The 14,246-nt window shown below is 40.1% G+C and overlaps 3 protein-coding genes across 11 annotated transcripts; 2 read left to right on the top strand and 1 right to left on the bottom strand.

Annotated features, from left to right (window-relative positions):
• Positions 1-34: 34 nt before the first annotated feature.
• Positions 35-4,290, bottom strand: zc3h10 (zinc finger CCCH-type containing 10). 7 transcript variants are annotated; one of them, XM_023325562.1, is made up of 3 exons: positions 4,243-4,290; positions 1,766-2,967; positions 35-957 (listed from the first exon to the last, which is right to left on the bottom strand). In XM_023325562.1, exons 2-3 carry the CDS (start codon positions 2,900-2,902, stop codon positions 445-447), a joined length of 1,650 nt encoding a protein of 549 aa, XP_023181330.1. In that variant the 5' UTR covers positions 2,903-2,967; positions 4,243-4,290; the 3' UTR covers positions 35-444. The 7 variants fall into 7 exon arrangements, with proteins under 7 accessions (XP_023181330.1, XP_023181327.1, XP_023181326.1 ...); XM_023325559.1 differs by having other exon boundaries at positions 1,766-3,056; positions 4,243-4,289; XM_023325558.1 differs by having other exon boundaries at positions 1,766-3,056; positions 4,213-4,267.
• A 43-nt stretch (positions 4,291-4,333) lies between these two features.
• On the top strand, positions 4,334-7,025 carry LOC102233062 (dnaJ homolog subfamily B member 9-like). Of its 2 annotated transcripts, XM_023325574.1 has the most exons (3): positions 4,336-4,462; positions 4,618-4,870; positions 6,678-7,025. In XM_023325574.1, the coding sequence occupies exons 2-3, from the start codon at positions 4,627-4,629 to the stop codon at positions 6,977-6,979; spliced, it is 546 nt and encodes a 181-aa protein (XP_023181342.1). In that variant the 5' UTR covers positions 4,336-4,462; positions 4,618-4,626; the 3' UTR covers positions 6,980-7,025. The 2 variants fall into 2 exon arrangements, with proteins under 2 accessions (XP_005799972.1, XP_023181342.1); XM_005799915.3 differs by having other exon boundaries at positions 4,334-4,870.
• Positions 7,026-7,625: 600 nt separating this feature from the next.
• LOC102232801 (sorting nexin-6-like) lies at positions 7,626-13,695 on the top strand. Of its 2 annotated transcripts, none has more exons than XM_005799914.2 (14): positions 7,626-7,833; positions 8,007-8,117; positions 8,273-8,380; positions 8,921-8,981; positions 9,112-9,236; positions 10,262-10,345; positions 10,425-10,499; positions 10,586-10,616; positions 11,310-11,397; positions 12,408-12,447; positions 12,530-12,616; positions 12,692-12,781; positions 12,953-13,018; positions 13,144-13,695. In XM_005799914.2, the coding sequence occupies exons 1-14, from the start codon at positions 7,828-7,830 to the stop codon at positions 13,279-13,281; spliced, it is 1,110 nt and encodes a 369-aa protein (XP_005799971.1). In that variant the 5' UTR covers positions 7,626-7,827; the 3' UTR covers positions 13,282-13,695. The 2 variants fall into 2 exon arrangements, with proteins under 2 accessions (XP_005799971.1, XP_023181333.1); XM_023325565.1 differs by having other exon boundaries at positions 7,627-7,833; positions 8,004-8,117.
• The last annotated feature ends 551 nt before the right edge of the window (positions 13,696-14,246 follow it).

Raw genomic sequence — 14,246 nt, 5'->3', positions numbered from 1 at the left:
AAAACAGCACTCCTCATTAAGTGGTTGCTAAAGATTTTTTTTAAGTACCAAAATTAATTTACAACAGTTCAAGCCACAAAAATATAAACACAGACTGTTTTCTTCTGTGTGGAAACATGGAGGAACAGGAATCTTCTTAGACTGAGGGAAAGTTCACACTTTGAGTTTGTTGACATCTCTGGGAGAAAATCTCGCCCGTGGTACACAGAGCTTTGTGACAGTTCACAGATCTGCCAGTCTGCAGGAAACTGATACTTATAATGTTGCCATGCAACACAGAAATAACTCTTCATATTGTCTTCCTGTTGAGAAATAAATGTGTCCACATCTCACATTTCTCTGTTTTTTCACAACTTTAGTCCCAAACACACACAAAAAAAGATCATTCATGTTAAAAATTCCCCTTTAGGACGCTAGAGTCTGACTGAAGGGTTCAACATGTATTCAGTGAGGCAGGGTCGTGATCCTCATGCTTTGACTTGCGATGGGATACGATACCATCGGGGTGGTAGCGTGGCTCATAGTGATGCCAGGTAAAGGCTGGGTCATGGACACGGCCACCGGTGCCACGGATACCGCCACCTGGGCCATGGAAACGGGTGGCGCCATTCCCTGAGCGATGGTCTGTGCGAGGGCAGCCGAGAGAGGCGTGATTTCCGGGTTGAGGTGCGGCGGAGGAGCAGTGGGTGGGGCCGCATTAGTGGGCGGAGCAGCAGGGGCGCCAGTGGGAGCCACCAGGTCTTGCTGAGTGACGGGCCGAGGCTGCAGCCCAGCACTGCTGAGGGTGGTGTGGGTCTGAGCAATGCTGTGGTTGTAAGAGCTCACTGCACCCACAGGGGGCGCCAGATTCTGCTCAGTGGGAGCAGGAGTGGAGGACAGAGTCATCACCTTGGCTTGGCTCCGAAATTGGGCGTTCTGCTCCAGGAGGACCTCATTGGTGGCAATGAGATTGGAAACCTGAGGAACACACAAAACATGACTTAGAAAATACTGTGAGTAAAAAGCAGTACAAACATAAGATCAAATAAGTTCATTCTTTAGACCATTTAAGGAATTTATCCCTGAGGTTTGTAAATGTTTTGACTTTTTCTGACAGTTCTCCTCAACAGCAAATATACCAATGACAAATATATTCCTATGCAACTCTGAATGCTCTGCTCTATAATCTCAATAATCAAAATATTTATTTTCATGTTACCAATCACTTCAGGAGAAAAGTTCATGTCACCTTTTGCAGATTTGCTTATGATGTTCTCATTTTAAAACATTCCAGACTTATTTTCTAGATTTTGTTTTCATGACACACTAAAAACATTCACCTAGTTGAAATTGCTCTGCACGAGTTGTGCAACATCAAAGTTGCATGAAGATTTGATATTCAATAAAAGGTCATTATTTTAGGCGTCTGGGCATTTCTAAATGTTTTAAATTCTAAATAGTAAAAAAAATGATCTAAATCCTACATTACATACTGATCTGTGCCCACCCGTTTTTCAAGCTATACAACATTCAAATGATATAAATCAGTTCATCTAACCCACAGGTGTCAAACTCCAGTCCTCAAGGGCCGCTGTCCTGCAGTTTTTATTTGGGCCACAGGTACAAAACACTGGAATGAAATGGCTTAATTACCTCCTCTTTGTGTAGATAAGTTCTCCAGGGCCTTGCTAATGATCTAATTATTCTATTCAGGTGTGGTGCAGCAGAGGCACATCTAAAAGTTGCAGGACACCAACCCTTGAAGACTGGAGTTTTCTGATCTAACCTGTTTTTTCAACTCTTCCACTCTCTTCCTCAGCAGGGAATTTTCTTCCTCCAGGAATCTGTACTCCAGAGGACGGGGTGGCAGAGCAGCTTGAACCCCCAACTCGTAGTGCCCTCCTCCGCTCGAATCGGTCAGTCGAAGCCCCTCCAACCGCCGCCTCTTCAGCTGTAGACCAGTGTAATCAATAGATGCCTCCAAAGAACCGGCATCAAACAGCCCACTTTCGAGCAGCGGGTCATACACGGAGCTTCTGTCATACCGCCGCTGTCCTGAAGAACCGATGGACAGACAACCGCTCATTCCACCTCCGCCCATGCCCACTACCCCAGACAGACCTGCATCTCTGCAGCTGCCCAGGCTGGGGCAGCCCGTCCCCATCAGGTTACCCCCACCTCCAACAAGTCCTTGCATTCCTCCACAGACGCCGCCTCCTCCTCCACCCATCCCTCCACCCGTGTTCACCATCCCGATGGTTCCCTGCCCCACGACCCCACCCACCCCAGCTCTTGAAGGTTCATATTCGTAGTCTTTTTTGACATGGCGAAATTTACATTTGTTTCCTCGCTGGCATTCCCCCTTAAGGAAGTCTCTGCAGATTGGAACCTCACCTCGGCTGAGAGGGAGATCCATCAGGGAGAGGCCAAGTCGCGCCGCAACCTTCCCTCGTAGTCTGGGGGGCAGCTCTCCTGTTTTCTTGTAATAGTCCTCATCCTCTTTAGACCCGTGCACAAAGCGGCAGTTGGAGCGCATGCAGTCCTTGTTCTGGTAGTCATGACAGAAGATGAACTCATTCTTTTGCACTCCCAGGTCTGGCACTTCATTAAAGTCTGGGTGTTTGAAGCGGCAACGCTTCCCTCTCTTGCAGACATTGCGTATGAAGTCCCTGCAAACACCGTCTAGAGCCAGTCCTGCACCTGGTCCCCCTCCTCCACCATTCCCAAAACCATTGCTGTTTCCGGGCGCCGTCCCTCCACCCATGCCCCCTGAGCCAGAGATGTTCCCACCAACACCTCCCCCAGAACCGCCTCTGCAGTCCGCCGAGCCTCCCACCAAACCAGAACCAGGTCCTCCTTCCTCACCCAGAGTACCGCCACTCCCACCACCACCTGACAGGTAGGAACTGTCCCGGTCAGGCATGGCACTTGGCCCTGCTCCAAGAGAAAATTGGACTCATGTGTGTGGGAGGGGTTGACTGAAGTGACCTGCCAAATGTGCACATACACAAGTCAACAGATTATGTACTGCCTTCTGTTTTTCTCCTTTGGAGTAATGCAATCCAGTACTCATTCATCTGCAAAACAAGATTATTGAAATAATTTAAATAAACAGATTTGGAAGTCAAACGCAATAAACGTTGATGTTACAGATGCCAAAGAAGATTTTACAGGTCCAAACATCATGTTTAAATGAATGTTTTTGATTTTCAATTTGTCCAGTGTATAGATAAGAAGTGGTTATAATAGGTTTGCCAAGCAAAGTATCAAAGTAGTTGTGTAAAAACCTATTTCATTCAAAAGTGATTTAAAATAACATTCAAGTAATATAAATAGCATGTATGTAATCAATTATGTTAATGATTTTTTATTGCAACTTGAATAGTTGTCACCACCTTAATCGGATTAAGAACGGGGGATTGCTTAAGTTAATGTCTGAGAAGGCAGATGATCTAAATAGTGTATATTCACTATTAAAACAGTGAAAGAGAAATATCCTGTCTTATTTTTTTTTTAAATGTGCATGTTGTAAAATGCAAACATTGTACGTAATCTTTAAATAACTTAACGTTTGTTTAAATTTTTTATTGAACCTGGAATTAAAACAAATAAATAATCTGCTCAAGAATCAAATAATATGATTTTTGGAGTAAACTTAACTTATTTAGTAAGTTAGTCATAATTTACCTTATGAGTTCAGGTAAATTAAACATACTTTTAAAAAACCCAAATCTTAAACAATTAGCCAGAACCTAAAAGATACAAGGTATTTCTCAAAACTTCTAGAAACCTTGGGGCAAGTGTCTTTATGCTAATCCATACATTTAAACAGCTGACCTGACGAGAGACCGATACAAATAAATAAGACAATAGATTAAATACACGTGACAAACCACGGAAAATGGTTCGTACCACTATTGTTACTTGCTAATGGTCAAAAGTTAATATACTGGGAAACAACAGAAAATGGCAAGTGGGTTTAATTGCTGTAGTCTTTATCGGTAAATAATCATCACTATATTCCATCAGATCCTGGACCAAATCGGTTTAAAAGATTGGGGCGACCTCGCTGCAGAGCTAACCGCTAGCAAACTTTGCTACCTGGCTAAATGCTAACAGCTCCTTACCAGACGGAAAGAGGAGTTGAGTGGTTTACAGCCAGAAAGGGTGTTCAAGAGCTCTGCGATCAGTTTAACAATAATATAGCTATTAACAAGAAGTATTTAGAAATACCTCAGGACCTGACCAAAGAGTGCTGTTTACCTCCTTTCTTGATGCATCCTTAACTACCAACGAAGAAGACGTTTGTTGTTTTTCACTGGCCTCTAGCGGTAGGTTAGTGAACTGTCACACAATTGTGCTTCGGTGTGCTCGCTTTTAACAAGGAAATAGCGCTCGTTTGATATCAAGATGCATTTATAGAGTTTAGAAGCGGCTGTACGCCACTTTACTTGGATTTAGCTCTTTTTAAACGCCATTTCTGGTAAGTCAAAACGTTCGTTATCCTCCGCTTCTGCTGTTCACACGTAATCTAGATAGCGTTGTATGCATATGGAAATGAAGCTGTCAAAAAGCCAGACAGCCCCCGCTCTAATCTCCTAGATAAACTTTGTTTCGAGCTTCTCCATTGTCTTTCAGGCGTTCAACATGGCAGGACAAGTTGCTATCCTCAGGATGCGAGCCTGTTTGGTCTTGTTGCTCCTGTGCTTGACTGAAGACCAGCAAGCCTCAGCCTCGGAGACAGTGAGAAGTTTCTATGACACCCTGAATGTTGAGCGGACAGCCTCGGACACCCAGATAAAAAAGTCTTTTCGCAGCCTGGCAGTGAGGTACCACCCTGATAAGAACAAGAGCGCCCAAGCTGAAACCACTTTCAGGGAGATTGCAGAAGGTAAACGATGCTGCATCTAAATGTCATTATATGGAATGGTTTTCTCCTTTACAGCAAAGTGTCAGAGCAGAACGATTGTGTGTGAGAATTTAATTTGGGGCACAAATTCTACTTGGTATAATTTATTGCTCAGATAGCAGTGAATTGTGGCAACAACGTCATTTCTCTGACTTGCTCATTCAGTCTGCCTCTGCCAGTCTTATCTAGAGGACAGTTTGGGAACAAAAGACATTCTGTCCTTTATCTAACAATTCACTTAAGAGTTACATCGTCCATGATATGTGACTCCAACTGAAACAAACAGCAGATATGATTATATCAGCAACAAGGCATAAGAAATTGCTGCTGGCCTATTGGTTCAATGAACACAAGTTTTGGATCCATTCCCCCCTTGACCTATAGAGCTATTTCAAACCTACATGATGCCTTTTAGGCCTAAATCCACTTCATACTGTAAGTAAACAATTTCACACCCATGCTTAAACCATTACATCAGTTTATTTCTGCTTCCAGTGAAGTATTTTTTATGAATTATGGTCATAGATGTGCTACAAATTCAGGTATTGAATGTAACTCTATACCTGTTTTTATGACCCCTGATTTAACCAAATTAAGTTTAAGCCAGTTGTTGCTTATTAGTCTTATCGGAGTCAAAAAATGACACTTCCTTAAAGTTGTCTAAACATAAAATATGGAAAAGTAAGTACTAGGGTATGAACTGATACATGGTTGGAACTACAGTACAGTGGTGAGCAGGCAAAATGACACTTGAAGCACCGGAGATGCTGCAAGCCCTGTTGGTCACACTGCCAAAAAAACCTCTTCAGGATGGATGTTGTTGCTGTGTGAAGTAATGTAAAATTTAGCCTTTTCAATATGAGTGAAATGTAAAAGCTGTCATAGGTGAAATGTGCTTTCAACTGCATGATGCTGTGAAGGAATAAGAGAGATTGAGTTCATATCAGGAAGGCTAAATGTAGCACAGCAAAGTCACTCTCTTTTGTCCTTTTATGGTTTCAGCCTCTGTTTATCGTGAACTGTTGGCAGCCTTTAGAAAACCTCAGAGCTAAAGGAACAGTCTAGATTTTCTAGATGGTTAACATGAAAACTGAGCTTTCAGTTTGAAATTCAAAATACAAGTTTAAGGTTAGTTTAAATTGTCAAGTCAAAAATCTTTTCTTTGATTAAAAACATTAGCAAAACCCTGCTTTACAGCAATTCTGCTCTTACACACAGAGGGTAAGGCCACCTCAGCCCATAATATAAATAGTTAATGATTCATGGCAAGAAGGTGGGAATATATGTTAATGATAATATATTCTCCTCGTATTATATTAAGTGAATCAGAAAACAGACATGTCGAAGACTCTGTATCAACAATTCAAAGCTTTACAAAAACTCAAGGTCACAAAACTGCCTCAAATTTTGATCAGAGCATCTCTAATTATGATTTTTAGTATCAAACTATAAATACTTTCACTTGTACAACTATATATTTTTTCAGTTCTTTTAAATCCCCCAAATGCATTTTCATTTTCAATTTTTTAAAATATGCTATTGCTAAACATTTGAAGCAAATCTAAAAATTCATTGTTTTTATAAACGTAACTAGAAATAAGTAATTTTGATATCTGTGTTTTGTTTCATAGGGGTTGTTCTTGAGCTCCCCCTGCTGGCATGAGAAAGCTAAGCAGTGGTCCAATTGAATTATGCCTTGGACTAATGTTTCGTTATCTTAAAAATAAAATTTTGAATGTATCATTGAAGTTAAAGACATGTTTATTTTCCGTGTTTTGTTCTCCTCCAGCCTATGCAGTGCTGTCAGATAAGAAGAAAAGGCGTCTCTATGACAGCGTGGGTCATGAGGCCTTCTTGGAAAACCAGGCCTCATTTGAGGATGAGGATGAGACCAGCTTCCACTTCAGTTTCTCAGACTTATTCCAGGATTTCCATGACAGTGCCTTTATGGATGAACCACACGTTCACTGGAGCTTCTTCCAGGAAGAGGAAGAGGATGAGGAGTACATTCACGACAGACATTACAGCTCTGAAGAGACTGCCTTCAGCTTTTATTTTGATGATGGAAATGAGGAGGAGCATTACTATTGATTTATAGTTTTAATATACCCTCTTTTATTTATAATAAAGTTTTTCAAGGAAATTGTATTCTGTATTCATTATGCTGAGACGGCGCTTTACTAAAGTCATGTTTAAAACTCAAGCTTCAGTTCAGTTTGTGGGGATTTATCAGGTAAACCAGCACAAAATGGCACACAGTTGTGAAGTGGAAAGAAGAGTAATCTTCCTTTGAGAAGCTGCCAAGATAACTGCCATGGTAACTCTGGAGGAGGTGCACATTTTCTTCTGTGGAATAGAGAGGATTTTGACTCCTCTCTATTGCGATAAGATCAACAAATCTGGCCTTCATGGTAGAGTGGCAAGAAAAAACCCCACTCTACTATCCTCTTTACAATAATAAACCACATGTGTTGGTAATATTCCGCTAAAATTAATTGAAGTTTGTGGTTGTAGTGTTGTCCTTTGGAAGCACTCGTCTTTTATTCTTCTTTGTGAGATAAATTGTAAATTAAGTGGCTACAAGGTTGTAAAGCTGACGGCTAGATAAGTGAACGAACCGTTAGGGCAGTTTTCCTGTGTGGGTGTGTCAACGGTCCAGAGTTAAAGACTAACACATTGTTTACTCATCTGTTTCCCTGCAACAGCACTTTTATATTTGCAACAGTTTTACTTTTTTTCATGTCTCTCTGGGACAGAGTGCACTTTGACCCAGAGGATATCCTGTGCCTTCTCAGCAGCAGAGGACTGAAGCACAAGCAGACAAAGGATCATCTTAGTTTTTGTGCTTTTTGTAGAGCAAGGAAAGAAGATTAAAATATATTTTTTTTTACAAAAGCAGAGAGAAATTAAGCCTTAAAGAATAAATTATAGGTTTGAAGATGATGGTAAGTAATGGATTAGTTTGTTTTTGGAAACTTGTGAGTATCATGTGACAGCATTTTACTTGATGCAAACAATGACTGCAATGTAGATTTTTATTATTTTAATATAAACCTTGAATGTAGGTTTGTTTTGGTTGATACTGACTGCAGTTTATCCTTTTATTTTTTTTAAGCAGGAAGAGATGAACGAGGCGACTTCTGTTCTGAGCGTCTATGGACATACCATCAAAGTTACAGAAGTCTCGCAGGACGGGGACACACTTACCTTTATAATTGTTTCTCAAAAGGTGGGAACGGATAAATAATTTCAGATTGCAAAGTCAGAAGATTGCTGAACAACTCTTTGTTATTTTGCATGAGCTGCACCTGCTGATTGGTTTGATAAGTGAAGTTAAAAGAACTAACTGCTGAAATGACTTGTGGTCTCTGGTGTCGGTTCAAGCTGTCTGGGACAGGAGAGTACCATGTGGACCGGACCTATGATGACTTTGAATGGCTTCTGCAGCATTTGTTCGCTCAGGAAGATGTGCCTGGAATACAAGGAGTTATAGTAAATGCTTTCTATTTTCACTCATTCTATGTCTATAGTTGGAAAAGTCAGACTTTGCGAGTTACTTTTTGTCACTGAATGGAGCATCAAGGAACTTTGTTATGAGGACAAATCTGCAAACATCTGTAACATGCTAATTATACAATTAGTTAGTCTTTAAAAACATAAGTTTTTATCATAATATGTTGAGGTGCTTGAAAGGTTTTCTGTAAGTCATGATTGTAAACAAATTAGAAATGAGCAGTCATACTTGTCTGAACTGCTGTCTTGCTATATCATATTTTTCCCCAATGCATTATCTGGAGACCTTCATAAAATTGTGTTAACTTAGAAAAAATTTCAGAATATATTTTTCAACATGGTACTGCTTGTGATTATCAAAGGTTATGCTACTGGTCTTATTTTGATATATATAACTTCATGCTTTCTAGCAAAAATAATGTCAGGTTTGTGTGTTAAATGAGCTTACACTTAGCTTTTTTTTTTTTTGGAAGAAACTGTGAACATAAATAAGTGAGATATTGCTTTCTTGTTTTTAAGTTCCCCCCTCTTCCGGCGAGGCCTCAGGTGAATGCATCTGCGAAGGTCATGAAACAGCTTGGTAAGTGCACTCGAACATCTCTGAGCACAAAAGAGCAATGTCATACATTTAATGAGTTTCCAGTTAAATGTGTTTTTTTTTTTCTGCAGTGTTTTCTGTGTGAAGTAAAAAACAGTTGTTTTTCCTGCAGGTTTTCTTGGTTTAGGAGAGTGGCAGCCGTACTGCAAAGCTCTGGAAACTTTCCTGCGGCAGGTTGCTGCTCACAGCATACTCAGCAAAAATAAAGCTGTGGAGGTCTTCTTGACAAGTACTGAAGTAAGTGGCCACAGGCACATCAACACCTGTCTGTATTTTTGACTGTCAAACTTATCTCCAACAAGCAATGCTGGTTTTAATAGAGTGCACTGAAGAAGCTTTATATGAGACAAACTCACATTAAATGGTTAAACTTTCACCAAGGTTGTTTCAAAGGGGAAAATCTCATGTGACCAAAGTGACACACTCAGAAAATGCTAAGCTTTTGCTTTGTAACCTTTTGCTTGTGTGGTTATAAGCATTTCTGATGAAGAAAGATTCTTTATTCAGTCTTTCTTCAGAAAGACTGAATAAAGGGACTTTGTTATTTCCACAACAAAGGGAAATAAATAATTTCCCTTTGTGCTCTGCAGCAACAGATTGTCTTATATTACTTGTTCCCTTCCACTAAGTTAAATACAGTCATGCACAACAAAGCACTTGTGTTTTTCTAGCATTTTTGGACAAATGCTAGAATCAACTCATTGTATTAGTTGAGTTGAGAAACTCAACTACTACAGTGAAACAACAAAAATGTGAGAAAACAAGTTTGAAAATTGTCTGGGAAAGAAATATGACACCTTCACTCATTATTTAAATCACAGATTTGGAAGGAGGTTTTCTGTCTTTAAAGCTGGAGTATTTGGTGTGGTGTGCTGATCTTAAAAGATGTCTGAGAGTTTCACTAAGAATATCTAAGCAGTTACGAGTCTCATGAGCATAATTTGAAAAAGGCAAATACCCAAAGCATACCAGCAAATCCATCAAGAGCTGGTTAAAAAAAAAAAAGGTCCTGAGCTGAGTCAAAGCCCAGATGAAACAAACTCTGCATGCAAGAAGCTCATGAAGTATCTCACAGCTGAAAATGAGGAGAGGGGCAGACTTTCTTCAGAGACTGGTAGATGGCTATAAGGAGCATCTCACTCAACCAAAGGGGAAAGATTAGCTTTAGGGGGTTAGATGTACAGGTGAAGGACGAGATTTGGATGTGGAATGGTGCATATAGTGTTTGTTTGAACATACCTTGCTCTCTTATATGTGTTCAGCCTCCAGGCAGACAGAAAGTCAGGAGAAACATTTTCAACCGTCTGAGTCAAGCTGTGGAAGAAATGAGGAAAGAAGGACATAAGGTGTGCAACATTAACTTATACTGATAGAAGGTATGCACAGGTGGTAGAAAGTGTAAACGCTTTAAAAATCTGTCTGCAGGATGTAGATGAGTTTTTTCAGACGGAACGTGATCATAACCTTGTTCTAACTGGACATACCAGGATGGCGGGGGAAGTGAGTCACCTATTTATCTCTTTGACCTCCTCTCTACCTTCTCTCACTTACTAACATTATTCCTTTTAACTTGACCTTTTTTGCAGAAATTCCTCGATGTGGTGCTAACTGAGCAAAGTAAGAGACTTGTTTGGATGCGCAGCGGCAACATGTTCAACACCAGTTAATGCAGCCAGCCACACATTTACCTAAAACATCTCCAGCCTGCATTTTGTCCCTTCCTACTGTCTTGTGATATAAACAAACAACTTCTTTCCACCTTTTCTCGATACTATATCGTTTCTGTAACTATTGTACATCAGTTTATTTAGTAAAATGGTTTTTTTTGGCTCAGAAGGCCTTTATTTGAGAGTAGTTAGACAGCAAACTAGGTCATAAGAGAGGGTTGGGTTGTGCTTTATTACTGCGCCACCACATCACCCCATACAGTTGAATATATTGATGAGTTATAGAGATGCTAATCATAAAAATGCTCAAAGCTCAAGTAGAAATTTATTTAATAAAATTGCTTTTCTGAACACAACTAATACATCCTATTTCCACTTAGTGAGGTTCTGATTCCCAATTAGACCATTTGGAATACTCAAATCCAACACAACGAGTTTGTAAAAGAAATTCACTTTAAATCAGTTGTTAAAACAGTGGCAAAAAATCTCCAACAACTAAGCAATCGATGCAAGGGCGCTATGAAACATTCAGAACAGAGTGCTGCTTTAGCACCAAAAGGATGTGCTTACATTGTCTGAAATGGCAAAGGTACAAAAAAGGGAAATGATGTAAACAACTAGGATCCATTGTACTTCTTTGCAGAAATAGCTGTGGCCTGTGGGCACTTTGCTGCTGCTCTGCACCTCTGTGTTGAAAACGAAGAGGATTCAGAAAAAAGGGCTTTTTCTAGGTGAGAAAACAAATGTTTTCATATAGTTACAGTTAGTGAAAAGCTGGATAAAATACATGAATTGTAGTGTGACTTTAAGTCGAATATGCTTATGTTCTTTCTTGATGTTCAGATCTCTCCTCAGCAGTTCCTTTGTTTTAGTTTTTGCTTTTATTTCAACTGCTTCCAAACAGTTATAGAGCAGAACCGAGGGCAGGCCCGTTTATCAGTAAGCAACATGTTTGAACTCCTAACCACATCATATCTTTAAAAGCTTATATATTGTCCCATTCCCATGAAAGATAGTAAAGTCACAGGCTTGTAAATGCCGGGCTTTGGGGCTAGTTGCTCACATCCTGCTTCAAATTCTTCATAAAACACAGGACTGCAGCTGGTGCGCTTGGCTGCATGTGCTTTATGGCGATTTCTACAAAAGTGAAGAACTGCTGCATACATTACTGTCTAAAACCACTTCTGGGCTTTGTGGTTTTAAAATAAACCAACTGTTGTCCACTGACGGTGCCTGGATCAGTTTCAGCTGCTTCCCACATTGTTTTGCTCACTCTATAAAAGCTTCTACTTTCACAAAGGAGCAAGTTTATAATTTGTTATCTTGTAGCAACACATTTCTTGAATTTGACTTGGATTTTATGAGATGGACCAACAATAAGTAGTCCATAATTGGGAGGAAAATGTTAAATATTATTGAACAAACAGCATAAGACAGACTGAGGAACAAAACACAGGTCAAGGAGGTTATGGAAAAGTTTAAAGCAGAGTTAGGTTATAAAACAGTATCACAAACTTTAATCAGTCATCTGAAAAAAAGAGTATAACACAACTGCATACATGCAAAGACATACGTTTATTTATTTCTTGTATGCCTTTCCACCACCTCAAAATTATGAAATGTGTTGATCTAACACAAAACCTCCCAATAAAGTACAATTGTTATAACACGTCAATATGATGTGCGGCATTATCCTTTTAAACAGCCTGGCAAGTTCATTAAACACACTTTCTGCTTGCAGGGTCTGTGTGAAACTATCAGAAGTATTCGACTCTATAAAGGTAGCTATTTTGTCATCTCATATGGTAGAAGCATGCTCAATGCATTAGTACCATGCTAATCAATGTGTTTCTGTGTGAACAGAAAAATATGATGAGCATTGCTGTGAATGACATGAACACTCTTGGACTGGGTCTGGACCTGGACTCGCGATACCAAGAGGCAGAAAAGGTGAGCTCTCTGGTGGTAGAGTCGACTCTCACGGAATCGTATTGATGTGTGTGAAATAAATTATTCTACCTGAAGGAGATGCTCTTCAGAAGAACCTGCAAACTGGTGGAGCTGGAAAATGCCCGCAAGAATGCAGAGAAGGCCAAACCTGTGAAGAAGAATGCTGTGAGTGCCTTTAACTTTTATATGTGAAAGGATTATTATGACAGTGGATGCACATCCTTAAGGTGAACAGCAGATGGCAGCAACATTCTGGCTGTGTAATCCAGCCTTAAAAGATAAGAGGAAAGACCCTCCAATGAGGCATGGAGTGATGTTGACAGTGATGTGTTTCAGATGGAGGAGGTGAAGAAAGCAGCAGAAGAAGAGTTTGAGCAGATCTGTAAAGTTGCAAAGCAAGAGGTAAAATAGTAAACAAGCAACCAGAACCCATACTGCTGTAAAACTGTGAACAGTTTGCTAATAACAAACATTATTAAGATATTTAAGCAGTCAGGAAATATATTTTTACCCTTTATGTTTTGCAGATTGTCCATCTGAGTCAGGACCGGAAGGGAATGGTGCAGAAAAGTCTGACTCAGTGGTGTGAGCAGCAGCTTCAAACAGCCAAAGAAGGTGCTGACGTTTTCAACCAGCACCTGCAAGCCTTCAAAGCAATGGCCTAATTGACCTTGCTGGTGCCATGACTGCCTTCAAACCCACTATGAGTTATAACCAGTGTGTCATTTAATGTCTCGTACTTATTTGAAGCAGTACTGGACATGTGTTATACACTGAACCTGCACTACTACTGCCTAAAGATCATCTATCGTCTCTATCTAACTTTACCCCAAGTCCCCATCATGGGGTTGTGTAAATAGACTCTACAAATTAGCACTGAAATCCCACATGTAATCGCACTAACATCTATAAAACTCGAATGAAAATGACTGCTCTGAGACTGATTATCTGCAGAGCTGTGATTGTACATGTGCTTTATACAACACTGCTCGAATGTGCTGAGATTGTATTGTGCTGCTTTCTAGCTGCTACATCAGCTGGGGTTGGAGGGTAACATAAAATAAAGTGTGATGAATTGATTCCTAAAGCACCTGCTTTCCTCTCCACTCCTGGGTCATAAATCAGTTTATTTGACCACTCCTGCAAGGACGTGGCTGAAAGGTCGCTTCGTCCCTAACTACTATTCCACTGCTATTGATATTAGTAAAGGCCCTTTCTTTTTTAGATCTTGGTCAAAATTAAAATGTACTTTGCTGAAGTTTCAGCACAGTACCTCGTAAGAGAATGCTACCTGCTCTAGACCAAACATTCAAGTCAGAGCGTCGCTTTGTGCTTCATCTAATCTCCTCCAACCAGTGAGTGAAAAAAGAACAAGCTAGCATTTAATTGAATGAGTCAGAGAGAGATTGATGACTGCTCTCATATGTAGCGATAGTAGAGGGGATGTTTGACGAAAGTCCAAAGAAAGAACACTGAAGGCTGTGAGCAGGGAAACAGGTGGATATTGTATTCAAATTACAGATAGATGTATTTTAATGGCTTATGCTGTAGCAGTAAGAGTTTGTGAAACGTGACCTCAGTTTGTGTTCGTAACATTCATTAGTAGCAATTATTTACAATGATATGCAGA

The sequence above is a fragment of the Xiphophorus maculatus genome, chromosome 20 (genome assembly GCF_002775205.1).
Source record: "Xiphophorus maculatus strain JP 163 A chromosome 20, X_maculatus-5.0-male, whole genome shotgun sequence".
Lineage (NCBI taxonomy): Eukaryota > Metazoa > Chordata > Actinopteri > Cyprinodontiformes > Poeciliidae > Xiphophorus > Xiphophorus maculatus.
Note: the sequence above shows the minus strand (reverse complement) of the source record. Positions and strands in the feature narration are given on the sequence as shown.

Coding starts and splice junctions, on each gene's coding strand:
- LOC102233062 (XM_005799915.3), top strand. CDS start 4,627: ATGGCAGGACAAGTTGCTATCCTCAGGATGCGAGCCTGTTTGGTCTTG. Junction 4,871..6,677: donor TTTCAGGGAGATTGCAGAAG/GTAAACGATGCT, acceptor GTTCTCCTCCAG/CCTATGCAGTGCTGTCAGAT.
- zc3h10 (XM_023325562.1), bottom strand. CDS start 2,902: ATGCCTGACCGGGACAGTTCCTACCTGTCAGGTGGTGGTGGGAGTGGC. Junction 958..1,765: donor TGGAAGAGTTGAAAAAACAG/GTTAGATCAGAA, acceptor TGTGTTCCTCAG/GTTTCCAATCTCATTGCCAC.
- LOC102232801 (XM_023325565.1), top strand. Junction 9,237..10,261: donor TCTTCTTGACAAGTACTGAA/GTAAGTGGCCAC, acceptor ATATGTGTTCAG/CCTCCAGGCAGACAGAAAGT. Junction 12,782..12,952: donor AACCTGTGAAGAAGAATGCT/GTGAGTGCCTTT, acceptor GATGTGTTTCAG/ATGGAGGAGGTGAAGAAAGC.